This window comes from Podarcis liolepis, assembly GCF_965112155.1.
Source record: "Podarcis liolepis genome assembly, chromosome: 3".
NCBI classification, from domain to species: Eukaryota; Metazoa; Chordata; class Lepidosauria; order Squamata; family Lacertidae; genus Podarcis; species Podarcis liolepis.
In genome coordinates, this window is record NC_139557.1 from 122,471,651 (window position 1) to 122,498,294 (window position 26,644).

Consider the following 26,644-nt stretch of genomic DNA (forward strand, 5'->3'; position numbering starts at 1 on the left):
CCCACAGTGCCACCCGCGTCCCTTTGATACAAGCGATACCAGGTGCTAATTCTGGGCCCTAGGATAGGGGTGGAGGGTAAATCTAAATATAATAATAAATTTTTATTTATACCCCACCCTTCCTGGTTCAGAAAACCGGGCTCAGGTCGGCTAACAACAAATTTAAAACACTTAACTGATGCAACAAAAACCAGCATAAAATACAGTATAAAAAGTGAATAACAATAAATTCAGAATTCAAAAATCAATTTAGGGCAGAAATCCATCCTATAGGGATTTTAGGGATTTAAGAAGGCATCCGTTTCCAATCCAGCCAATAACTGTCTCACGCAGCGCTGTTTCCATTCTGCTGCATTTCCTCTTCTGCCAAAAGCCATGCTATTCACCTCCCTGCCTCCTGTGGCAAAATTCTGTAACTTACATAAATCATACCTGTGATTCCTGCATCGCAGGGGGTTGGACTAGATGACCGCTGGAGTCCTTCCAGCTCTATGATTCTAAGAATGTCAGCGTAACTTACATGCAACTTATATATAATACCCAGCATCTTCAGGTAGGGCCCTTCCTTTCGGAAACCATGGAGAGCATCTGCCAGCCAGTGGGGGCAAAACTGAGGTATGTGGACCAATGTTTAATGCATGAATCATAGAACTGTAGGGTTGGCAGGTACCCCAATGGTCATCTAGCCCAACCCCTGGGTTGCTATTGTTGCATTTATATTCCTCCTCTTCTCCCAGACACTCCTGGCAGTATGCATAATTCTCTACCTCCCTGCTTTATCCTCACAACAACTTTGCAAGGTAGGCTAGGCCAGGAGGCAGTGACTGATAGTGATCTTTGTGACTGAGTAAGGACCTGAACCCAAGTCTCCCAGGTCCCAATTTGACACTCTAACCACTCCACGGCACTGCCCCGACTCAGGGTAAGTCAGAAGGGACTTGGGCAGCTGTGATTGCCTCGCCACCCCTGCCCACCCGCCGCCTAAGACGAGGCTCATGGCGCCCCATCCGACACACAGCTCCAGGCACAACCCCATGAAGGCTGCCGGGCTGTGTGGTGCAGCAGTTAGAGCTGTGGGAATGTTCAGGGATGCAGGAGAGGATATATTGTTTGGTTATAGCCTTTCCAACTTGTGTTAACAAGTTCACAATTTAGCAGAGTAACATTCCCCTTTTTTAAACTCGCAGCGGATGCGTTTGCTCAGGCTCACTAAAACCTCTATAATAAGCGTTCTGGTATTTCCCCCTTATTCCCTCATAAAAGATAAGACACGGCACAGTCTTCTATAAAAGTATAAAAAGAGTTTACTCACTCACATTCTGTTCACAATAGGATCCCAGAAGGCAGACTTAGCTTAGAAAAGTAACATACACCTGGAAACTATCTCAAAGGAGACAGTCCCTTTGTCCTCTCTTGGCTAGAGCATCTTTGGCAAAGCAGATGTTGCTTCTTCAATGCATGTAGCCAAAGAGAGAGAGATGGTGCCCAGTCCTATGCTTTTGTCGTTACCTGCACAGGTGAGGCCACGCCCACCTCTAGTCACATGCAGAAGAAGTCTGTCCCAGCCCAGAAGGAAACAGGAAGTTTACCTGCTGGCTGGACAAACATTCCTCCCCATGTGTAAACATGTTCACTCTAGGAATGTTGTACTTGACTGCTCTTGTGTTTCACATCCCACAAGAGCATCCGACTAGGAGCCGGGAGAGCAGGGTTTGAATCCCTACTTGGCCATCGTGAAGCTCCCTGGGTGACCGCGGGGGCCGGTCCCTGCCTTCCTCGCAGGGGTTGTTGTTCGGTGAGGAGCGGGGGTGAGCCACATACGCCACCTTGAGCACCTTGGGGAGGAAAAGGTGGAACATAATTGCAACAAATTAATCAATATCTGCGCTGCTGCTCCTGTGGGGAAGCTGGTGTCAGCCGAAATATTGGCATCTTGTGTACAGGGGTATTTCAAAGCTCCTTTGTAATTCTCCGCTTATATTCTTTTCAAAGCTGCCTCGATCCCTCGCACGAACTCCAAGCCCTCCTTTCACACTTCTGAAAATCAATTTAAGGGAGGCTGGGTGCTCTGAACCACCCACACCCTCCACCAATTAATTCCCCGGGGACTCAGCAGACCATCCTTCCTTCCTACATCCTCTCTCTGTGCTTGAGCAGAATGATAAAGATGAATCCATACCTGGTATCAGGAGGTAGCGTGTGGGTCTCTCCCCTCCTGAATGGGGAGGTGTTTGGTTGACTGCAGTGCCCCCTGGCGGCACGTTTTGTTCCTCCAAAAGGCTTTTGCTGAAAAATAACTCCAAAGCGCTGCATCTAGCTGCGCTCCCGTGCCATACCTGTCTCACCTTGCCTGCCTGGTTAAATCTTTCAAATCAACTCAGCGCTGTAATGTTAATGAAAGCAAGCAAAGCAACCTGGCGATCTGGCCACGATCCATTAAGGGCTACCCCACAACAGTTGCATGGAAACTAAGAATTATATTTTGGTCGGAAACCCCAGAGAGATGGGACCCACTTTTACTTCTGGCACTTACAGTCCCAGGCAAGTCACTATCTGTCAACCTCCAGCTGAGAAAAAAAATAAAATACTAATTGGTCCACCTTGCAAGGGTGTTCTGAGGGTGAACACAGCAACTTAATGGCCAAGGCACTGTGATTTTGCAGTGTTGTTAAGCCGTCTTGAGCTGGGCTCTAAATGGAGAGAAATGTCTCTATAAATCTCTCTCCAAAAGCTCAAAAGCTCCTACACTTTCCATGAAGCCTTTGGACACCCCACCCCCCAACTTCAACCAAGTCCAAGGGTGCTTCTAAATGGGGCGCTGAATATTGCAAACGGGCCGTCAGATATTGCAAACCCATAACTGAGAACAGGCTGTTGCTGGGGTTTGTTATATAAAAATCTTGCTAGATTTACACCTGGAACATTTGAAGCGGAAGTCGACGGTGCGAGGCTCTGATCGGCTGACCCTTGTGACATCAGCAAGACACACACACACACACCCTAACCGGTTTTGCACTTTTTGGAAGTTTTCTTTTTTTAAAAAAGGTGGCCAATAGATTACCGAATGCTGTAACCTTTACACAGACCAAACACATGGAGGAAATGCCAGAATGGTGGTTGAATTTGTGCTCAGCAGTTTGCTGATATGCTTGGCTGGAATGGGTCACCCCCTTGGTGCGCTATGCAATTATTTGCAATTACAGTGGTACCTCTGGTTAAGTACTTAATTCGTTCCGGAAGTCCGTTCTTAACCTGAAACTGTTCTTAACCTGAAGCACCACTTTAGCTAATGCGGCCTCCCGCTGCCGCCGCGCGATTTCTGTTCTCATCCTGAAGCAAAGTTCTTAACTGTTAAGCTGTGGGTGAACATATCAGACGACACAGCGATTCTCCAAACAGCTCTTGTTTATTCACAGGCCAGAACAGAACTGAACTGAAGGGTTCAGCCAGCCTGCTTATATAGAGCTCCAGTACAACGTAACTGTAACAACTTTCTGTAACTATCCAATCACTGAATGTCACTTTCGATCTCTTATTTGCATATGTGGACCTGAGTGAAAACTATCTACAGTATCCCCCTGCTGGCCCAGGGTGAGAACTTCAGTACATAACATTAACCCGAGGTAATATTTCTGGGTTAGCGGAGTCTGTAACCTGAAGCAACTGTAACCTGACGTGTATGTAACCCGAGGTACCACTGTATCCTCAAGACCAGCCTGTGAGGTAGGCCGCTCTCTAAGCCAGGCACACTTTGGACGAGCCAGCGATGCATCTCCAAGATCTATTTGTCAGCATTTCAGAGCCCATAAATTGTGTTTCTATCCCACCTTTTTCTCCAAGCTCAAAGTGGCGTACGTGGGTTTTCTCCTCGCTGCTCATATAATCCCCACCGCAACCTCGTTAGCATGAGAGAGGCAGTGATTGCCCCCCAAGATGTCACCCCGCGAGAAATCGAGTGGGGTTTCGAACCCGGGTCTCTCCCTGGTCCTAGCCCGACGCTCTTAACCGCCGTGCAATGCTGGCTCAAAGCTACCCATCAAACCAAATTTCGACTCAAGCTACCCATCAAACCAGCCCAATGCGAACAGTGGTCCTTTCCAGCAATGCTAGACTCTGGGGGTGAACCCCACTGACTTCCAGATGGGGTAAGCGGGTCCCTCCTGGTTCGTGGAGCCTGTGCGTCCATCCCAAAGCGTGTCCTGCCCCCCATGGGTGCTGCTGATTTCGGATTCCACGCCGGATCTCTCGCAGCCTCCCCTCCCTTCGCTCAAAACGAACCCCGTTCCGAACAGTTGCATAGCCCTTGCCTCCAGAAACGCCTGCAGCAACAAAAGGCTTAGGGAGAAATCGAAGCAGCCCGGGCTGTTGTGGGTCTGCAGGAGCCCCCGAGCAGTGTGCAAAGCCTCCCCTCTCTCCGGTTCCTGGGGCGGCTAAGACCCCAGACCCTCCTCCCTTCCTCCTTGTCCCCCCCAAAGGGGGAGGGCACAGCCCAGAGCCTCCGCTCCGCTCCCTCTCCCAGCCTCTGTCGTCACACCCGGAGTGGGAACCTTTGCAACAGCTCGCTCTTTTCCACCCCGCTTGCAAGGAGGAAGGCTTTCTGCATCTGGACCACCGCGGGAGAAGCATCCCCGGGACCGCTTCGCTGTGCAGAGCAGAGAAACGAGGGTGCTCTGCTCGGCAACTTAAGGGGAAACTGGCAGCCAGGAGCAGCAGCAGCAGCGCAAAGAGAGATGTGGGTGTCATTGTGAGCGCACGTTTCCCCCCCTCCTTCCGAGCTCATGCCGGCCGCCTTGGCCGAAGTGTTTGGCTGTGCGGTTTGAGCTTTAGAGGAGCAGCCCCTGGAAGAAGCCGGGAAGGTTGCGCTCAGAGCCTTAGAGGGTCCGGCTGGCCAGGAAGTGAGCGGAACCTCGCCTCCCGACAGGTGAGTGATGCTGTTTTCTTTGCCACGGAGCAGACTGTGGAAGGGAGCGCAGCGCTTGACCGCCAGACCCTTGGTCAGATCTGCCCTCTTCCCCACCCCACTCACCCCTTCTGCAACCGCTGCTCGTGACCCTCTCCTCCCGTGACAAAGTTGGCCCGTGCAACAGCCGAAGGGAGAAGCAAAGTTTTAGCAACGTAGGGAGCTGGCTTAGACCACTTCTTGATCTAGCCCAGTGGTGTCTGCACGGGCCGGCAGCAGCGGCTCGCCAGGGTTTCATGCACGGGCGGTTCCCAGCCCTACTTGGAGGTTGAACCTGAGAGCTTCTGCATGCAAAGCTACGGTCCTCCTCTGGGCATGATCCACCGGGGAAATCTCCTTTGCAACGAATGGGAACTGTGCTAGAGTGGGGTTGCTTTTTGTGGGTCGTCCCCCCGCATTCTTAAAATAAATGCAGGATTTATTTCTTGGCTAAGATTTAATTACTTCGATTCCTATGCTCCAAGTACATGGAAGATTGGGAATATGGGGGGGGGGGGGGAATCACTGGGATGGCAACCCTGGATGACAATGTCCCTTTCCAGACCTCAGGATACAAGGCAAACTTAGAATGCTTTTAATTTTTGAGAGCCAGTCTATTGTAACAGCTGAAAGGATGAACTTAGCTTGAGCTGCAAACTCACTTAGGTAACTATCCTGCACCCATTTACCAGGGACTCACTGAACTGAGTGAGAGACTTACTTCTGAGTAGAACTATAAGGTGCTATGCTGTAAGTGGCCCAGACTAAGCCAGCGTTCCTTCATTTGCACTGTGGGGAATAACCATCCCAGCCTACTTTATAGGGTCGTTGTACAGGGCTCGCGAAGGCACATGAGGCTCTGAAGGAGTGAGATGCAGATCCTTATGATATGGAGCACCCATACTGAGCTTCAGTTTGCATGCAAACTTCATTTCCCTGGCTTCGAAACTGCAATGTTTTTCTCCTGTACTGGAGAAAAAGCAGGTGTGTGTGTGTGCTTGCGTGTGCTTGCGCCTTTCACAGAGCTAGTTGAGAGTTAGCGGGTGGGAAGCTGTAGGCAATTCCTTAGGGGGAAAAACCCTCAGTGGTTCCCCAACATTAACTCCTACTAGCAGGACAATCAACGCTGGGAAAGATCAGCGGAGCCTACAGCCTGTGCAACCGTGTGGCTGATTTGCAGAACTTCCAAAAGGAGGGTGCAGTCCTGTGCATTGCTCACTGTTAAGACCTTGATTTATGAGGGGGATCTGCATGAAATTAATCAGTTAAGTAAAGTGGGGGAGGGGCCGGCCTCCATCTGATGGGCTTGGGAAGACGTGTGTTTGTCAGTGGAAATACAGTGGTGCCCCGCAAGACGAATGCCTCGCAAGACGTAAAACTCGCAAGACGAAAGAGTTTTCCGTTTTGGAGGTGCTTCGCAAAACGAATCTCCTATGGCCTTGCTTCGCAAGATGAAAATGTCTTGCGAGTTCCTGCTGTTTTTTTCTCTCCTCCCCCCCCCTTTTCTAAGCCACTAAGCCGCTTATCAGCTGATCCGATCAGCAGATAAGCCGCTAATAGCGCTAATAGCGCTAATCCGCTAATCCGTCAATGGGCTTGCTTCGCAAGACGAAAAAACCGCTAGACGAAGAGAATCACAGAACGGATTCTTTTCGTCTTGCGAGGCACCACTGTATAGAAAGGGGCCTGTCTGTTTCTCCACCCAGACGGGTGCTGTTTACTCCGACTGATAGTGGCTCCCTGGACACAAGAACTTAAGAAGTGCTTGCTGGATCAGGCCGAAGGGGCCCCATCCAGGCCAGTGTTCAGCTGCCCCAAAGGAAGTTCCCACAATCAGGACCCTGCGGTTTCAAGCAACCAATATTCAGAAAGTTTACTGCCTCTGACGGTAGAGGCGTGGCATAGCCATTGTGGCTAGTGGCTGCCATCCCTGGCCACCTTACTCTCCTGTAACTGGGAGTGCTGGGGATTGACCCTGCGCAACATGGGGTCTGCCCCTGAGCTCGGGGACTTCCCTGCGATTCATGCTCAGTGGTGGGTCTCTGGCTCAATCTCCACAGGAAAAGATTAGCGCCCCCCCCCCATATCCATCTTATTCACTTCCTCCTTCCAGAAAGTGGAATAAGATGGAGAGCTATGAAGTGACCTGGGACTTAGGAAACGAGGGTTAAAAATACGCACAGCCACAAAACTCCTTGGGTGGGACTGCCTCTCAGCCTAACCTACCTCAGAGGGTTGTTTTGGGGGAATTAAATAAGGGAGAAAACTAAGAATGCCACCTTGAACTCCGTGGAGGGAAATATGGGATGTATATGCACTAAAATGCTGGCAAATTTTCACAAGGACGTAACAAAAATAATATTTCCAGCTGATGTGAAGAGCTGAACTTGAGACTGGAAAAAGAAGAGACTGGAACGGACAGATTTGATCATCTCCACTTTGCCCTTTGACCTCGTGCCACATTCCCCGCCCTTGGCACGAAATGTGGCACAAGCTGGCAGAGTTTGGTGGTTGCCCAGAGCTCTCCGTATGCCAAGATTACGCCAAGGTTTCCTTCCTGCAGCTGGGAGCCTTTTGGTGGTTTGCCAGGCGCGGCCACAAATCTTGCCTCCGCCGTTCCTCCTGCTGTTGACTCTTTAAGCAGCTCAGTGGCAGCCAAGAACATTGGGGTTTATTTGCGCTTAGTAAATGCCCGTTTAAAATGAAAACCGAACAAGCATCTTTTTGAAGAGGGGGTGGTAGAGAGAGGAGGTATTCAGGCAGAGGCAGAGGCATTTGTGAAGGAATCGTTTGCAAACATCTGCTTCTTGCTGAGGATCGCACAACCCATGCGAGACCCCCCAACCCCTTGGTATTGAGGGCCAGACCAGGCCACAGTATTCTGGTCTGCAAGAGCAGTTCTCCTCTAAGCGCTTGGGCTGTTGTTGATGTTGTTAAGTCATTTAGTCGTGTCCGACTCTTTGTGACCCCCTGGACCAGAGCACGCCAGGCACTCCTGTCTTCCACTGCCTCCCACAGTTTGATCAAACTCATGCTGGCAGCTTCGAGAGCACTGTCCCACCATCTCGTCCTCTGTTGTCACCTTCTCCTTGTGCCCTCCATCTTTCCCAACATCAGGGTCTTTTCCAGGGAGTCTTCTCTTCTCCTGAGGTGGCCAAAGTCTTGGAGCCTCCACTTCAGGATCTGTCCTTCCAGTGAGCACTCAGGGCTGATTTCCTTCAGAATGGAGAAGTTTGATCTTCTTGCAGTCCATGGGACTCTCAAGAGTCTCCTCCAGCACCAGAATTCAAAGGCATCCATTCTTGGGCGATCAGCCTTCTTTATGGTCCAGCTCTCACTTCCATACATCACATCTGGGAAAACCATAGCTTTAACTATACGGACCTCTAGCGCTTGGGCTAGAGAGGCCTTTGCTCATGTGCCAGCTGTGGCTGTGGCTGATGGGAGCTGCAGTCTGAAACATGGAAGATGGGCTAGACAGTCGACCTGATCCACACCTGAGAGCATCATCTGTCCTGTGGAAGCCTCAACAAGGATATTGTAGAGTTAGAAACGGGCATCTCAAATTATCAAGGGTATGGGGTGATGAAGGAAGGCTGCAGTTTAGACAAAAGGCAAGGAAGAGGCAACATGATAGAAGTTTATAAAATTGGGCACAGCAAGGAGAAACTGGAGAAGTTTCTCTACCTCTCGTGGACATTCAATGAAGCTGAATGTTGAAAGGACAGAGAACAGAAAGCATTTCTTTACACAGAATCACAGAATCATAGAGTTGGAAGGGACCACAAGGGCCATCGAGTCCAACCCCCTGCCAAGCAGGAAACACCATCAGAGCACTCCTGACATATGGTTGTCAAGCCTCTGCTTAAAGACCTCCAAAGTAGGAGACTCCACCACACTCCTTGGCAGCAAATTCCACTGTCAAACAGCTCTTACTGTCAGGAAGTTCTTCCTAATGTTTAGGTGGAATCTTCTTTCTTGTAGTTTGGATCCATTGCTCCGTGTCCGCTTCTCTGGAGCAGCAGAAAACAACCTTTCTCCCTCCTCTATGTGACATCCTTTTATATATTTGAACATGGCTATCATATCACCCCTTAACCTCCTCTTCTCCAGGCTAAACATGCCCAGCTCCCTTAGCCGTTCCTCATAAGGCATTGTTTCCAGGCCTTTGACCATTTTGGTTGCCCTCCTCTGGACACGTTCCAGTTTGTCAGTGTCCTTCTTGAACTGTGGTGCCCAGAACTGGACACAGTACTCCAGGTGAGGTCTGACCAGAGCAGAATACAGTGGCACTATTACTTCCCTTGATCTAGATGCTATACTCCTGTTGATGAGCACATACTGTAGTTAAAAAACAGAGCTTTCTCTGCAAGTTAGATGGCTTTATAGAATCATAGAATTGTAGAGTTGAAGGGACCCCGAGGTTCATCTAGTCCAACCCCCTGCATTGCAAGAATCCTGCCCACAACCTTCCCTGGCTGGGCTTGAACCACCAACCTTCTGGTTAACAGCCAGGTGCACTGACCCACTGGGGGACCCAAAAGTGTGCACCTAACACAGGGCTCAAACTTACGACCCAGAGATTAAGAGTCATGGAGGAGAGTCTATGCCAGTGGTTCTCAACCTGTGGGTCCCCAGATGTTGTTGGACTACAACTCCCATCATCCCCGAGCTCTGGCCTTGCTAGCTAGGGGTGATGGGAGTTGTAGTCCCAAAACATCTGGGGACCCACAGGCTGAGAAAGGCTGGCTATGCTCTGCCTTCATAGTTTCTGAATACCAGTTTCTGGAAGGAGGACAGAGTGCTTGGGTCCGGCTTGTGGGTTTCCCATTGGATCTCCTGGTTTGAGAACAGGATCCTGAATCAAATGGACCGTTTGCCTGATCTAGCAGGCTCACCTTATTTTATTTTACGTGCACAGTTCTGATCACCAGAAGGTGACTGAGACCTGCCTTGCCTGAAGATCTGTGGCAGTCACCCTTGAAGTCTGCCTGCGTAATCTCTGCACAAGGTCTTGCGCAAACCAGCTGTGTGCTGGGATTGGGCCCTCTGCCTACAATGAGCAACCTGATATTTTAAATTGAGCAAAGCCAGCCAAGAGGGGCTGGGTGTGCCAAAACGAAATATACAGCATCTTCCCTGTCCGGGCGTCTGATGAGCAGCTAAGTTTCCAATAGCGGAGGATTTATAGACTTGAAAGTGCTCAGACCTGCATGCAAATCGTGTTCCTTCCTTTGGCCTCCTCTCCCAGACGTCCATCAAATCCTCCAGCTTCAAAGGGAGTGGAAAGCAAGATCTCCTGGCCTGGGAGAGCTGGTGCTTTCACCCAGTGAGCCGAGCTCATTTCAAAACCAAGAAGCATTTTCTGGGGTTCATATGTGTCCCAGAACCACACTCTTTTTCTTTTTCGATCTATTTTTTCCTGTAGGACTAATTGCAGTCGTTAACAGTCGTCAACAGTTACAGATAGGTAGCCGTGTTGGTCTGCCATAGTCAAAATAAAAAAATTCCTTCCAGTAGCACCTTAAAGACCAACTAAGTTAGTTCTTGGTATGAGCTTTCGTGTGCATGCACACTTCTTCAGATACACTGAAACAGAAGTTGCCAGACCCTTCTATATAGTGAGAAGGTGTGGAGGGGTATTACTCAGAAGGGTGGTGGGAATGGGAGATTGGCAGATAGCTGAGATGAGCCTGTTGACGACTCTTAACGACTGTAATAGGTCTTACAGGAAAAGGCAAGGGGTGAGAGTCGTCAACAGGCTCATCTCAGCTATCTGCCAATCTCCCATTCCCACCACCCTTCTGAGTAATACCCCTCCACACCTTCTCACTATATAGAAGGATCTGGCAACTTCTGTTTCAGTGTATCTGAAGAAGTGTGCATGCACACGAAAGCTCATACCAAGAACTAACTTAGTTGGTCTTTAAGGTGCTACTGGAAGGAATTTTTTTATTTAGTCGTCAACAGGTTTACCATACCCATTGAGCCAACCACCCATCTCCTACTAAATCTTATGGGGAAAACCCCACCCCTCAGCCAATAAAGCAAGATGAGCGCCGCAACCCCAGAGTCGGTCACGACTGGACCTAACGGCCAGGGGTCCCTTTACCTTTACCTTTATGTATATATACATGTATTTATGCGTATATTGCTTACAGAGGGCAGCAGGTGCTAACATGCTTCTCTTCCCCTCTGCTAAGAATCACCTGATATTTCCTCCTGTAACCTCAGGTTCAGGCCACTTGACCACCACTCTTTCTGGGATGCCATCTCACAATATTCTTCTTGCTTTCTCCTGTAGGGATCCATTCTTCCGTGCAAAATCCTTCCCGGTGGAGTAGCTCCGGGGACCCGCTTGGAGGCTTCAATCAAGCATCTTCCTGGCTTCCCATCGCATGTGACCAAGAAGGAGGCTGTTTGGGACATCCCGAAAGGGGTCCCCTTAGTGCAGAAACTTCAGGACCACAGACAGCTCCTCCAGAGGAGAGGGCAGTCCATCGCTGGCCCAGGATGGTCTCTCAAGTGATACTTCTTTAATGCTCAGCTCTGTGTTTTCCCTGATGAGGAAGATGGTTGCCCGCAGCGTAAAGGGTAAACTGGGGGTTGCTTGCCACCCCCAGGTTGCCAGACTCTGCCGATGAAAAGGGGCACCCTGCACATTCTGTCTGTGGGCAAAGAATTTCAGCAGGGGATCAGTTTACGAGTGGATTCCCAGTCGCCAAGATGATACCCATCGCGTGCTGTTTCCTTGTATTCTTGGCAGGTAGGAGAGAAGCCTTTTCCCTGAGTCTCAACTTACTTACCTCTTTCTTCCCTTGAATCCAAGTACCTCATTAATGTAATTAGGGTGATTCTGCAAATGATGGAGGACAGGATGAAAAAGAAGCTTTAAGATCTCCTTTTATATATCAGTTAGAGGGGTGTGTGTGTTTTTCTTCTTCTAGGACAGCTGTTCCCAATTAACTAAGTACTGCAGACCTCCTGTTTTTCAAAAGCCAAGCTATTGGCCTTCCCATTTTTTGAAAATTTGCAATACCTCTATGGTAGTTTTTGTTATGTGAATGGTGCCACGGACCCCCTGGGTGGGTTACGCAGACCCCATGGGGTCCACAGAACACCATTTGAGAACCACTGACCTGGGGAAAGCCATTCTGAAAACAGGATGTGCTCCAAAGGAAACAGGGTTGACGTGTGTCTGTGACATCACTGTCTAAAACTTGTTCCTGTGGCTGGGTGGACAGGCCCATAGAAGTCCAAAGTGGTCACCTTTTGGGCTGTCTTTTGAAGTTCTTTGTGCAGTTGGGCGCATGAGCTGCAGATGCCTTTTGAACCTGCTGTCTTTAATAATAATAATAATAATAATAATAATAATAATTTATGATTTGTACCCCGCCCATCTGGCTGGGTTCCCCCAGCCACTCTGGGCAGCTTCCAACAAGGATTAAAAATACATCAAAATATCACACATTAAAAACTTCCCTGAACAGGGCTGCCTTCAGATGTCTTCTAAATGTCAGGTAGTTGTTTATCTCTTTGACATCTGGTGGGAGGGCGTTCCACAGGGCGGGCGCCACTACCGAGAAGGCCCTCTGCCTGTTTCCCTGTAGCTTTGCTTCTCGCAGTGAGGGAACCGCCAGAATGATGGGGGTGGAGACGCTCCTTCAGGTATACTCCCTGAGGCTGTTTAGGGCTTTCAAGGTCAGCACCAACACTTTGAATTGTGCTCGGAAACGTACTGGGAGCCAATGTAGGTCTTTCAAGACTGGTGTTATGTGGTCTCGGAGGCCGCCCCCAGACACCAGTCTAGCTGCTGCATTCTGGATTAGTTGTAGTTTCTGGGTCACCTTCAAAGGTAGCCCCATGTAGAGCGCATGGCAGTAGTTCAAGCGGGAGATAACCAGAGCATGCACCACTCTAGCAAGACAGTCCACAGGCAGGGAGGGTCTCATCCTGCATACCAGATGGAGCTGATAAACAGCTGCCCTGGATACAGAATTGACCTGCGCCTCCATGACTCCCAGGCTGCACACCTGGTCCTTCAGGGGCACAGTTGCCCCATTCAGGACCACGGAGTCCTCCACACCTGCCTGCCCCTTGTCCCCCAAGAACACTGTATACACCTCTTTGATTTTTCTTTATTAATATGGTGGAAAAGAAATGGTTTTTAAATAAATAAATAAATGAAATTAAAAACTCTAAATATAGCTTAATCATGAAAAGCCTGGAAGAAGTTGTTTTCGCACTCCTTCTGGGAATTTTCTCACGTTGTGGCTTCACAGGTGCAAATTGTTTCGGATGCTTCTTTGCTGCCACCTGTGCTCTGTTATGCAACTGGTCAGGCAGATGTCCTAGATCTCGTCTCCAGATTTTCCGCGTGCCCATCAGCCTTGCAGACAGACATGACTCCTCATCCTTGCACTGGGCTTGAGCCAGTTCCTCAGCTCTTGCAAAGCTTAATTCATTTGTGTGGCGATTTCCCACCCTGCCCCCAGTGAAAATAAAGACACATGACACAATTATTAAGGTCAATGGGCTAAATAAGGCCACAACTTTTATTGGTTACAGGTGATGAGTGGTGTTGGCTTAGGCATTGGTCCTAGCCGACTATATCCGACTTCCGCTTGAAGTCCAGGAAGGGTTAATCACCAGTAGGGGGAGTCCTGCTGATGCACATCATCTAGGAACTCCCCCAGGGTCACAGATAGGGGGCATGCCTTAGGCCCTCACCTCCCTAGGCATCGGACAGGGCCATGCCCCCCAGAATCCTTTATCGGACTACCCTTCAATATGTGGGGCAGGTGATGGTGCTTCCTCCCCTCTTCCATCTACAGAGCAATACCAATGCCTAACCGCCAATACCCAGAAAGTGGTGATGATTTGCTATGAGGTAGACAAAACCCAAGTGGCTGGTGCCAAATTGCCTAGTGGAAAAATTCCTACCAGTCCCCTCAATGGCGACCAACCAAGGTCCATAGCAAGGTCCAGGAACGAAAACCTTATAGGGTGGGAGGGTGGGAAACAGGAACAGCTGGTAGGCGGGGAAAGAGGCGTCCTGCCTTAAATAGGGCAGGCCATGCCCCCAGAGCCAGCTGATTGGCTGCCCAGGGGGTGATGCGGCTGGGGATTCCCCCAATCACGTGGGGGCTGGGCTGTAGCCACCGCGCGCATGGTGGGGCTATGACGCCCGCAACCCTACCTCCTCTGCAGGCGGAAGTGGCTTTCTAAGAATGTCTAACATCGTGCACAAGCCTCTGGCTTTATGAAGGTGCTCAGCCATTGCATACCCACTTTTAAGGGCAATGAAATTGCACTAGATGCTCAAGGAAGTTATCAATGTTTTTGTTATTTTTCGCTCCATCCCAGTCTCCAAGGGGCGAGAGACTCCAGGGTTCAGTTTCCTTGGAATAAAGGTCAGTGGAGACTGCGGTGCCTTTATGATGTGGTGTTTTTATTTACCCATATATACTATTGAGATCAAGCCTCTATCAGGAGAAACTGGCCACTCACCAGGCACCCGGCTTGATCTCCGGTTGACCTCCCTGTCTGCATTCCCCGGCAGGATACAGGCTAGGTCGCGATCGGCGATCCTCCTCAGCGTGAGAAGAACACACCACTCTTTCCTGCCCCCAGGCAGGGGAAAGAGATAGACAGAAATGTATTTACATGCCTTTATTTCTGTCTTTGTAGCGTTACAGAAAACACATCTGCTCTCTCTAAACTCCAACAGCAGAGAGACAAACTCCTCCTGTACTTCCTGTACAGCTCATATTACACTCTGAGCTAATTCCGGTGCTTCGCACTGTGAATAGACTGTCCCTCTGTTTCCCACGGAACAGTTCCAACATTCCCATTATGTTTTGCTTTCAAGCTAGCAGCTCGCGGCCGCATTGCTTCTATATCGTAACATATACAACCTGAGTATAGGATGGAGGGGCTCACAGCATCCCAACAGATACCGCTTCTCCATTAGTCTCAGCTTTGGGTTCATCACTGAGCAAGCAGGTCTCTGTGTCTCCAGCTCCCAGCTCATCTCACATCCCGAAACTCTGGCTCATGTTCTCCTACCTAGCAGCTAGGTGAGGGGGTGTTGCATGGCACAGAGAAATGTCTTTGGTTATACTAATCATGATGCTTAGCTGGACACCCAAGGCTAACTAATAATAATAATAAATTATTTATGCCCGCCCATCTGGCTGGGCTTCCCCAGCCACTCTGGCCGGCTTCCGACACAATATTAAAATACAGTAATGCATCAAACATTACAAGCTTCCCTAAACAGGGCTGCCTTCAGATGTCTTCTAAAAGTCTGGTAGTTGTTATTCTCTTTGACATCTGGTGGGAGGGCGTTCCACAGGGTGGGTGCCACTACTGAGAAGGCCCTCTGCCTGGTTCCCTGTAGCTTTGCTTTTCGCAATGAGGGAACTGCCAGAAGGCCCTCGGCGCTGGACCTCAGTGTCCGGGCTGGACGATGGGGATGGAGACGCTCCTTCAGGAATACTGGACCGAGGCCATTTAGGGCTTTAAAGGTCAGCACCAACACTTTGAACTGTGCTCGGAAACTTACTGGGAGCCAATGTACGTTATGTTAGAAGTGAGAGTTGAGCGTACTTAGCTGCAGTGGCACATCAGAGAGCACACAACTAGCTTTTACCTTGATGATACTTCCTGCTGCAGATGACTCTTGACAAAGCCTAAGGAACATTGGAGGCCATCAATGCCAGGGATGGTTTTGGCTGTGACATGACGGGAGAATCACTCGCTCTGAGGAGATGCGCTTTCCTAGTCAACAGCCTTTGGTGTTTGGAAGCGCTCTGACAGGATCACCGCCTGATTTGGAAAGACACCGCGAGAGGAATCAACCTCCTTCGCCCTTCCTTTTCTCCGGATTCACGTCACGTTCTTGACGACTCCATAATTCTCGCCTCCGACGCTGGGAGCGGTTAATAAGAGAAACTTCGCAGAATCTTATGACTTCACGTCAATCTTGAAGGCTCCGTGCCAAATCTGGGCTTCCGAGTCGGCGTGATGAAAGTCTGCCTGAGCTAACGTTACAAAAAGTCTGCAGCCTTAATTAAAGATTGCCGCTTTCGAGTCCGGCGAAAGATTGGCAGTGCAGTTTTGATACACTGCAGGGCAACAGAAACCGCAACGCAAATTAGAGGAGCACGTACATTATGAGTCAAATTAGGATATAAGAAAGAGAAGCAGGGAGGGGATAGAAGTTGCAGCTTCACAGCACCAGAAGTTGCAGTTTGGGGTGTTTTTTTGGAAATGTCAAATTGGGCTACACTTGCTCATCATGATTCCACAACTGGTGAACTGCAGCTAGATGTGTAACATAAAATGAAAAAAGCAGCTCCGTTGCAAAACACTGTTTGGGTGCAAGTAGACAGCATGGAAGTTCTTTCTGTGACAGTTTGTTGTTTTTGTTGTTTAGTTGTTTAGTCCTGTCCGACTCTTCGTGACCCCCTGGACCAGAGCACGCCAGGCACTTCTGTCTTCCACTGCCTCCCGCAGTTTCGTCAAACTCATGCTGGTAGCTTCGAGAACGCTGTCCCACCATCTCGTCCTCTGTCGTCCCCTTCTCCTTGTGCCCTCCATCTTTCCCAACATCAGGGTCTTTTCCAGGGAGTCTTCTCTTCTCATGAAGTGGCCAAAGTCTTGGAGCCTCAGCTTCAGGATCTGTCCTTCCAGTGAGCACTCAGGGCTGATATCCTTCAGAATGGAGAGGTTTGACCTTCTTGCAGTCCATGGGACTCTCAAGAGTCTCCTCCAGCACCAGAATACAAAAGCATCCATTCTTCGGCGATCAGCCTTCTTTATGGTCCAGCTCTCACTTCCATACATCACTACTGGGAAAACCAGAGCTTTAACTATACGGGCCTTTGTTGGCAAAGTGATGTCTCTGCTTTTTAAGATGCTGTCTAGGTTTGTCATTGCTTTTCTCCCAAGAAGCAGGCTTCTTTTAATTTCGTGGCTGCTGTCTCCATCTGCAGTGATCATGGAGCCCAAGAAAGTAAAATCTCTCACTGCCTCCATTTCTTCATGTGTTAGCTAGCAGAAAACAACAATAGTTAATTATCAACCCACCAAGGAGTTCAGAGACCACTTAGGATACTCCAGTGGATTTTCCAGCAATACACAGGCATTCCCATTTCAGTGTGAATTAAACAATTATACAAAACAAGCCATATGTGTGATAGGCAGTGAGAAACACTCAAAAGCCCTTGCAGCCCCACTGGCATTCTACCTACATCATTGTTTTTGTAGTTTATGTTGCTTTTGAGTTTTCTTTAGGTCAAGGGAAGCATTTAGGGGCAAGCAATGCTTCTGAAGGGACGCGGGTGGCGCTGTGGGTTAAACCACAGAGCCTAGGACCTGCCAATCAGAAGGTCGGTGGTTCGAATCCCCGTGACGGGGTGAGCTCCCGTTGCTCAGTCCCTGCTCCTGCCAACCTAGCAGTTCGAAAGCACGTCAAAGTGCAAGTAGATAAATAGGTACCACTCCGGAGAGAATGTAAACGACGTTTCCGTGCGCTGCTTTGGTTTGCCAGAAGCGGCTTAGTCATGCTGGCCACATGACCCGGAAGCTGTACGCCGGCTCCCTTGGCCAGTAAAGCAAGATGAGCACCACAACCCCAGAGTCGGCCACGACTGGACCTAATGGTCAGGGGTCCCTTTACCTTTACCTTTAATGCTTCTGAATACCAGTTGCTGGAATCAGCAGGAAGGGAGAGTGTTGCTCTTGGGCTCAGCTCCTGCTCACGGGCTTCCCATTTCACAACTGGATGGGCACTGTGGGGACAGGAGGTTGGAGTTGCCAGGTCTTTTGTGTGTGTGTATGTGTGTGTGTGTGATAAGAGAAAAAAAGATAAGAGCAATAACAAAACAAAACAAAACAAGAGTGAGCAGGCTCTTATGTTACTCTCATGAGATCTGAGCAGGGTCGAATTTAGGTTTGATGAGGCCCTAAGCTACTGAAGGTAATGGGGCCCTTTATATGTCCAGCTGTCCTTCGTCAGCAACAAATTGTTGCTGTCTTTTTTGTGTTGAATATATGCTATATGTGGGACATGGGGGGTGCTGTGGCCTAACCACAGGGCCTAGGGCTTGACGATCAGAAGGTCAGCGGTTCGAATCCCCGCAACGGAGTGAGCTCCCGTTGTTCGGTCCCTGCTCCTGCTCACCTAGCAGTTCGAAAGCACGTCAAAGTGCAAGTAGATAAATAGGTACCGCTCCGGCGGGAAGGTAAATGGCGTTTCTGTGTGCTGCTCTGGTTTGCCAGAAGTGGCTTAGCCATGCTGGACACATGACCTGGAAGCTGTCTGTGGACAAACACCATCTCCCTCGGCCTATAGAGCGAGATGAACACGCAACCCCAGAGTCATCCGTGACTGGACCTAATGGTAAGGGGTACCTTTACCTTATATGCTATATGGTAATTTATGGACCTAATAGGCATTTAAAGCCATTTACACATAATAGAATGTAGGCATCCTATATAGAGAAATGAGCAAACCAGTGATATTTTAGGGAGCAGGCGGGGCCCATGACTTACATCATAGGAGCCTATACAACACAAAACACTGTTGCTGTATGTAGGTTTTATTTTATTTGTTTTTTTATCTTATATTTTGGAAATGTGCATCCAGTTTTTCCCCTTTAAATTTTTTTGGGGCCCCCAAGAGAGTGGGCCCCTAATATATAGCTTGTTTAGCTTAGACATAAATCTGGCACTGGATCTGAGAACTGTGGCTGGCAAGACCACCACTCTTGGGACATTTCTGGCAGCCAAGGTTGAACCATCTTTCTCTCCTGACACCCCACTTCCTGCTCCCGAAGACAGATCCGCTCACGGAGATGAAGTGCCACGTCTGTTTACATGCCAAATTTGCTCGTCAAGCGGCGCTAATGAAAAGAAATGGAGATGGCCTCACCAATAGCTCATTTGAGTCCTTAAGGCCATCAATCCGTCAGTGTAGTCTAGCATGGCTGCGAGGGGCTGAATGGATGGGAGCTGCCTGTTTATTTTGCGAAATATTCCACCCCTTGACCCCTTTGGCGTGTGGGATGAATTGTTTCTTCTGCAGTATTTTGCCCATTTTCTTAGTCAAAGCCAGTTTCTGCCCCATCTTGAAGAAGTGAGGGAGAGTTTGAATGGAAGGATTTCAGATTTGTAAAACAGTCCAGATCAACAGAGAGGAGGATGATTTATGTGTATCACACCTGACAAGTGCACGGAGGGCGTCAGCCGCATGACAAGCAAGGGGCAGACAGGTCCCTGCCCCAAGGAGAATACAGTCCAATCGAGGACAATGGGAGTGAGCAGGCAAGGAGGCAAAAAGAAGTAGCAGAGGGAGGGACAATCAAGGGAGGGGGTGAAAAATCACAGAGAGGCGTGAAGGTTAGGGGAGGGACAGGTAACAATGAGGTGGGAATCAGCAAATGAAATCACACAAATCTGAGCCATCGTCTCAGTCATAAGAAGAGCCTGCTAAATTAGGTCAATAGCCCACCTAGACTAGCATCTTGTTCTCACAGTTAAGAAGGACTTGGCCAACCATGAGGATCTGGTCCAGTGCTGGGTGCTCTACCTAGTGAATAATAATAATAATAATAACAATAATAACAATAATAATTTCTTATTTATACCTTGCCCATCTGGCTGAGTTTCCCCAGCCACTCTGGGCAGCACCCAACCAAATATTAAAAACACAATACAGCATTAAACATTAAAAACTTCCCTAAACAGGGCTGCCTTCAGATGTCGTTTAAAAGTAAGGTAGTTGCTTATTGCCTTGACATCTGGTGGGAGGGTGTTCCACAGGGCGGGTGCCACCACCGAGAAGGCCCTCCGCCTGATTCTCTGTAACTTTGCTTCTTGCAGTGAGGGAACCGCCAGATGGCCCTCGGCGCTGGACCTCAGTGTCTGGGCTGAACGATGGGGGTGGAGACGCTCCTTCTCATATACTGGGCCGAGGCCATTTAGGGCTTTAAAGGTCAGCACCAACACTTTGAACAGACTCTTAACTCCTTGGCTGAAAAGGGAGAGAGGGTCCCATTAACCTTGGCTGTCACAGGGCAAGCCAGTGTCAGTAAGTCACACAGTTCAAAGCTATAAACTATTAGGGAAACATGAGCTTCACAGACTAGACAGAGTTCCAGGCCTAATGAGCCCAGCAGCTCAGGCCCTGTAGATCTTACTCCATGAAATCAGTGGCCGAGACTAAAAGTCCCAGCCTCCCCACCGCCGTCAAAGTTGTCTCCTCTCCAGGGCTTCTTGCAAGAAATTGGAGACTATGCCTGCGTGCAGCGTGCCTATGCTCTGGCTGTTTCACCCCTCTTCTGGTTCTGGGATACAGGAGGGAGGGGAGGTTGTCGCAGCAGGAAGAGGAGACCCCCATGCCTATTCACTAGCCTGATCCACCTCTGCCTTTTGCTTCAGCTTCTAATTCTGGACTTCTCTCTGCCACAGAGGCTCCCAGCTCACCAAGCCCTCTTACCCCTTCAGCTTCCAACATCTCCTCTTCTCAGTCTTCTCCCGCTCATCATTGCCCCAGCCTCTGAGCCTTCCCCCCTTTTGTTCCCCAATTGGTTCCTCCCACCGTTCCTCTGCCAGTCCATGACACTGGCATTCTGTGTCAGGAGCTCGGCCTACACTCGAGTAGGACCCTGGCAGAGACGCATGCCTGACTGGCGTGTTCTCTCCCTCCTGGTTGATCGTTTGGGGGCTTCAAAAGCTTTCTTCTGCCCAAACATCACAGGTACCGATGCCAACAGACATCGGCACACTTCGGGATCTGCAGAGTCTTCGCAGCTTGCGTGCCAGACCTCAGCAACTCAGCATTTTGGCTAATCTACTTTATTTACATATAAACACACAAGGAGCACTGCAACATGGCTCCCTCTCTCTTTAGTATCAAACAGCAAAGAGGAAAAGAACAAAGGACAATAGCCCCACTTCACAGAACACAGTAACACAAACATCCTGTCTCTGTCACTTCCCACTCTGTGGAGTCAAAACATATACCGTCATGTGATAGACAACAATCTCATGACTGCAATCACGGAGCAGGAATTCTAACATTCTGCAGCCCAGAAGAAGCTTCTCCTGCAGTGAAAAGCAGGAATAAGCAAAGGCCCATTAAGCTTATGGCCTTGAAGTGTGGGAAGCCGGTAAACCTCATTAGCTAAAGAGGCTAGTTGTACTTTGGCCGGGGACTTCTGTTCCCCAGGGGGTTTCTATTGTGGAGTTGGCCTCTGGCTGCCTCTGCTCTAGGCGCATTAGTCTGATGCTCCTGCGAGCATGTCTTATTTCATCTCTCATTGCCAGGCAATTTGTCTACCTCTAGGCTTCATGAAGCAGGAAACTCCTAGCATCTGCCACTTAACTTCCCACGTTCCTGCAACTTTCCCGTGCTTTGGGCATTCCCTGGATATCTGCCAGACTTTCAGTACTGGAGAGCCCAGTGTGGTGTAGTGGTTCGGAGTGGTGGACTCGTAATCTGGTGAACCGGGTTCGCTTCCCCGCTCCTCCACATGCAGCTGCTGGGTGACCTTGGGCCAGTCACACTTCTCTGAAGTCTCTCAGCCCCACTCACCTCACAGAGTGTTGTAGGGAGGAAGGGAAAGGAGTTTGTGAGCCACTTTGAGACTCTTTAGGGTAGTGATAAAGTGGGATATCAAATCCAAACTCTTCATCTATGTGCAGTAGTCAAGACTGCCCTGCAGGAGCCTGGAAGAGACCCCAGTTTGACTCTTGCCACAGAAATAAGCTCACTAACTGATCTTAGGCAAGGCATGCTTCCTCTCCCTGACCCTTTCTCTTAGCCTCAGTCTTCACATCTGCAATATGGGGATAATAATGCCACCTTACATTTACATGGTTTCTGTAAAGGTTTTTGAGATGAAATGTGTGTGAAGTGCTTTGAAAGGTGGGGCATTAATTCTGGGCATCAGGTTATAGTTGAGCTTTGATGTCCGTCCTTAACTGTTGACATGCAGTTAATATCTGGGGGGATTTGATAACTGACCTTCAATGATTCTCAGCATTCAATGCTGGTTCTTGCCAACTCATAACATTTGATTTCCATTTCAGCCTCAGTCCAAGGCCGGACGCAAACCCAGGCGGAGGAGAGACTATTCAAGCACCTTTTCAATGCATACAACAAGTGGTCCCGGCCCGTCCCCAATACCTCTGATGTCGTTATTGTCAGGTTTGGGCTGTCCATTGCTCAGCTGATTGATGTGGTATGTGTCCCAAGCCGTGTCTGTTCACTCACCTCGCTGCTCTTTGCAAAAAAACAAAAGCAGCTGCACAGAAATGTTTCCCCTATATTGGAAAAGGCCATGTGGAAATGGAGTGTGGGCGGGAGAGAAAAATAAAGACTTGCCCATTCAGAGTGAGGGTTTTCCCACCCTCACTCTGAACTGGCTTCGTGGTGGCATACAGCCCAATCTGATGTATGTGTTGTTATTTTTTTCTAGATGACTATGCACTTTGCTGCATAAAAACGTTATGTGTTGGGATAGATTGAAGAAACTGCATCTGGCTGCAGTTGACAGGAAGTAGACAGAGAGAGATTGCCCTTCAGATGGAGAGCAAGGCCAGTTTGAAGTGATAACCTTGTTCTCAGATATCAAGAAGCAGGCTGTAGAGCTCCTCACTCTGGTTTAAGAGGAGTACATGTCAGGATTCTCAGGCCGCAGTCAGAGGTAACTGGCCACACTCCAGGCATTCGGCTTGAGATCCTGGTTGACCTCCCCGTCTGCGTCTCCCGACAGGATACAGGCGAGGTCACTATCTGCGATCCCACTCAGCGTGAGAGGGACACACCTCTCCCCCCTCCTCCCTGCTTCCCTCAGGGAGGGGAAAGAGACAGACAGAAATCTATTTACATGTCTTTATTTCTGTCATTGCAGCAGTACAGAGAAACGTGTCTGCACTCTCCAGTCTCCAGCAGTAGATTAGAGAAACTCCACCCCTGTACTTCCAGTACAGGTCAGATGACACTCTGAGCTAACATCCGGTGCTCAGTACAGTGAATAGACCGCCCCTTTGTTCCAATAGTACAGTCCCAGACATCAACATCCTGTTTTGCATTCCAGACACCTGCAGCTGGCTTTCGCATTGCTGCTTTTTCCTGACATCACATGTGTGAACACAAACATAGGGAGTTGCCTTCTACTAAATCAGACCCTTGGCCCCCTCTATTCTAGTATCGACTAGATATTCATTGGTCTTTAAGCTGGTCTTTGGCGGTAATAAATTATCTATCTAATTATCTATCCATCACTGGTCTTCCACTTGTTCTGACTCATCTTTGCAAGTCTTCCTTGCAGATCCCGAGGGCAGAACCTGGTTCCTTCTGCATCCAAAGCAGCTGTTCTGCCACTGAGCTTTGGCTGAGCATAGGGTCCCCATATCATTCTAATATCAGATCTCCCTCTTTTCAGGCCTGGATGCAGTGAGAGCAGAGGACTCGGGTCCCAGATGACCTCTTTAATTAGCATTCATCTAGATTTCTTTGTGGGAAGGTTACATAATGTGGCCCACATTCCCCCATAATTTCCCTTGCTGCAGAAAAGGCGTTTTTGCCTTTTGCCTTTTTGGGATCAGGCTTTGATGCACAGGTGCCAAACCCACTTCAACGGGGCAACCTGAATTGGCTGGTTTGTGATTTAGAGTGGTGCCTTGGTTCTCAAACTTAATCCGTTCCGGATGTCCATTCCAAAACCAAAGCGTTCCAAAACCAAGGCATGCTTTCCCATAGAAAGTAATGCAAAATGGATTAATCCATTCCAGACTTTTAAAAACAACCTTTCGAACAGCAATTTAAAATGAATTTTACTATCTATTGACCCATAAAATGAAAGCAATAATCAATGCAGTGTACTATAAAATAAGTAAGACCGTATTGTGGATGATAAAAATAAAAATTATTCTTTTTCCTTACCTGCACTGATGACAGTCATTGTTTGGGTGAGGCGCTTTTATCCATTTCCACAGTCACACAATCAATCAATCAATCAATCAATCAGTAGCTGAACTGGATTCTGCACAGTCACAAAAAACAAATAAACCGAAAAAGCCTCAAAAACAAAAATGCAAAATAAATAGCAAAAACTAAAGTGCCAAACTTAATCCGTTCTGGAAGCCGAAATGTTCAAAAACCAAGGCGCAGTTTCTGATTGGGGCAGGTGCCTCGGAAACAATAGCCGACTGCCGTATCGGATGTTCGGCTTCCGAAAAACATTTGAAAAGCTGAACACTTACTGCCGGGTTTTCGGTGTTTGGGAACCAAGGTGTTTGAGAACCAAGGCATTTGTGAACCAAGGTTCCACTGTAATCCCATCCACAAAATAGAGACAACAGCTTCTGTTTGCACCTTTGCGTTTCTTTCAAACTATCTCTCTCTCTTTCTTTCTCTCATTGTCTTCAAATCTAGGATGAGAAGAATCAAATGATGACCACAAACGTTTGGCTCAAGCAGGTAAAGCGCGATGGGAGTTAAAGGCAGGGAGCGCAACACAAACTCTAGCAAAGTTTTGGGGGTGTAGAGACAGAAGGGACCCAAGAGTCCTCTTCTCCAACCCTTTCCAATGCACGAATAAAGATATACTGTATTTCTTGGTGTATAAGACGGTGCTTTTTGCTTTAAAAAATTGGGTCTCGTCTTATACATGGATAGTGAATGCAGAGTGGGGACGTGAGATCAATGGCAGTAGCAAGCAGGAGATTGGCAGCGGCGATTGGGCGAGTGATTGGTGGCTGCCGCAAGGCCTGCTGGCGATTGGCTGCGGCTGCGGCAATTGGGCAGGCGATTGGTGGCTGCGGCAAGTGGGCGGGTGGGCTGTTGGTGGCTGCGAGCAGGCAGACAATTGGTGGCTGTGGCGAGGTGTGTGATTGGCAGTGGCTGTGGCAAGCAATCGGCAGTGGCGGGCAGGCGGGTGAGCGATTGGCGGAAGTGACGTCCCCCCCCCCCCAAAAGCTAAACAACTTAATTTCTGAATTTGGTGTTTAAAAAAATAGGAGTCGTCTTATACATGGAAAAATACAGTACAGTCATAACTCTTGTTACGTTCAGTTCAGGTTACAGGTTCGGTAACCGGTTCCGTTACTTCCGGGTACATCCCGCGGCGACCCGGAAGTAACGGAACAGGTTACTTCCGGGTTTCGTCGCTCGCACATGTGCTCAAAATGATGTCACACGGATGCGCAGAAGCGGTGAATTGTAACCTGCGCACAAGGTTTGCGTTCTGCTCATGTTGCAGACGGGGCTCCGGAATGGATCCCATTTGCAACCAGAGGTACCACTGTAATAATAATAATAATAATAATAATAATAATAATAATAATAATAATTTATTATTTATACCCCGCCCATCTGGCTGAGTCTCCCCAACCAATCAAGTGTTAAAAACAATACAGCATTAAATATTAAAAACTTCCCAAAACAGGGCTGCCTTCAGATGTCTTTTAAAGATAGGATAGCTGCTTATTTCCTTGACATCTGGTGGGAGGGCGTTCCACAGGGTGGGTGCCACCACCGAGAAGGCCCTCTGTCTGGTTCCCTGTAACCTCACTTCTCACAATGAGGGAACCGCCAGAAGGCCCTCGGAGCTGAACCTCTGTGTCCAGGCTGAATGATGGGGGTGGAGACACTCCTTCAGGTAACCGGCTGACTGACCGAACCCAAAGGGTGCTCATCAATGGTTCCTCTTCATCCTGGAGAAGAGTGACTAGTGGGGTGCCACAGGGTTCTGTCTTGGGCCCGGTCTTATTCAACATCTTTATCAACGACTTGGATGATGGACTCAAGGGCATCCTGATCAAATTTGCAGATGACACCAAACTGGGAGGGGTGGCTAACACCCCAGAGGACAGGATCACACTTCAAAACGACCTTGACAGATAAGAGAACTGGGCCAAAACAAACAAGATGAATTTTAACAGGGAGAAATGTAAAGTATTGCACTTGGGCAAAAAAAAATGAGAGGCACAAATACAAGATGGGTGACACCTGGCTTGAGAGCAGTACATGTGAAAGGGATCTAGGAGTCTTGGTTGACCACAAACGTGACATGAGCCAACAGTGTGACGCGGCAGCTAAAAAAGCCAATGCAATTCTGGGCTGCATCAATAGGAGTATAGCATCTAGATCAAGGGAAGTAATAGTGCCACTGTATTCTGCTCTGGTCAGACCTCACCTGGAGTACTGTGTCCAGTTCTGGGCACCACAGTTCAAGAAGGACACTGACAAACCGGAACGTGTCCAGAGGAGGGCAACCAAAATGGTCAAAGGCCTGGAAATGATGCCTTATGAGGAACGGCTAAGGGAGCTGGGCATGTTTAGCCTGGAGAAGAGGAGGTTAAGGGGTGATATGATAGCCATGTTCAAATATATAAAAGGATGTCACATAGAGGAGGGAGAAAGGTTGTTTTCTGCTGCTCCAGAGAAGCGGACACGGAGCAATGGATCCAAACTACAAGAAAGAAGATTCCACCTAAACATTAGGAAGAACTTCCTGACAGTAAGAGCTGTTTGACAGTGGAATTTGCTGCCAAGGAGTGTGGTGGAGTCTCCTCCTTTGGAGGTCTTTAAGCAGAGGCTTGACAACCATATGTCAGGAGTGCTCTGATGGTGTTTCCTGCTTGGCAGGGGGTTGGACTTGATGGCCCTTGTGGTCTATTCCAACTCTA

At 48.8% G+C, this 26,644-nt stretch overlaps 2 protein-coding genes across 4 annotated transcripts in view; both read left to right on the forward strand.

Moving 5' to 3' along the window:
• FBXO16 (F-box protein 16) overlaps window positions 1–26,644 on the forward strand; it is an 810,609-nt gene that overhangs the window by 226,444 nt on the left and 557,521 nt on the right. The window lies entirely within an intron of this gene.
• The window catches only part of CHRNA2 (cholinergic receptor nicotinic alpha 2 subunit), a 34,122-nt gene continuing 11,770 nt past the window's right edge, over window positions 4,293–26,644 (forward strand). Inside the window, exons 1-4 of one of the 2 annotated variants that reach the window (XM_083494532.1) lie at window positions 4,293–4,732; window positions 11,244–11,705; window positions 22,040–22,191; window positions 24,390–24,434. In XM_083494532.1, coding sequence (XP_083350658.1) covers window positions 11,666–11,705; window positions 22,040–22,191; window positions 24,390–24,434 — 237 coding nt within the window. In that variant the 5' untranslated portion in view covers window positions 4,293–4,732; window positions 11,244–11,665. Of the gene's footprint in view, window positions 4,922–11,243; window positions 11,706–22,039; window positions 22,192–24,389; window positions 24,435–26,644 lie in introns of both variants that reach the window. The other variant, XM_083494531.1, reaches the window with a different exon arrangement.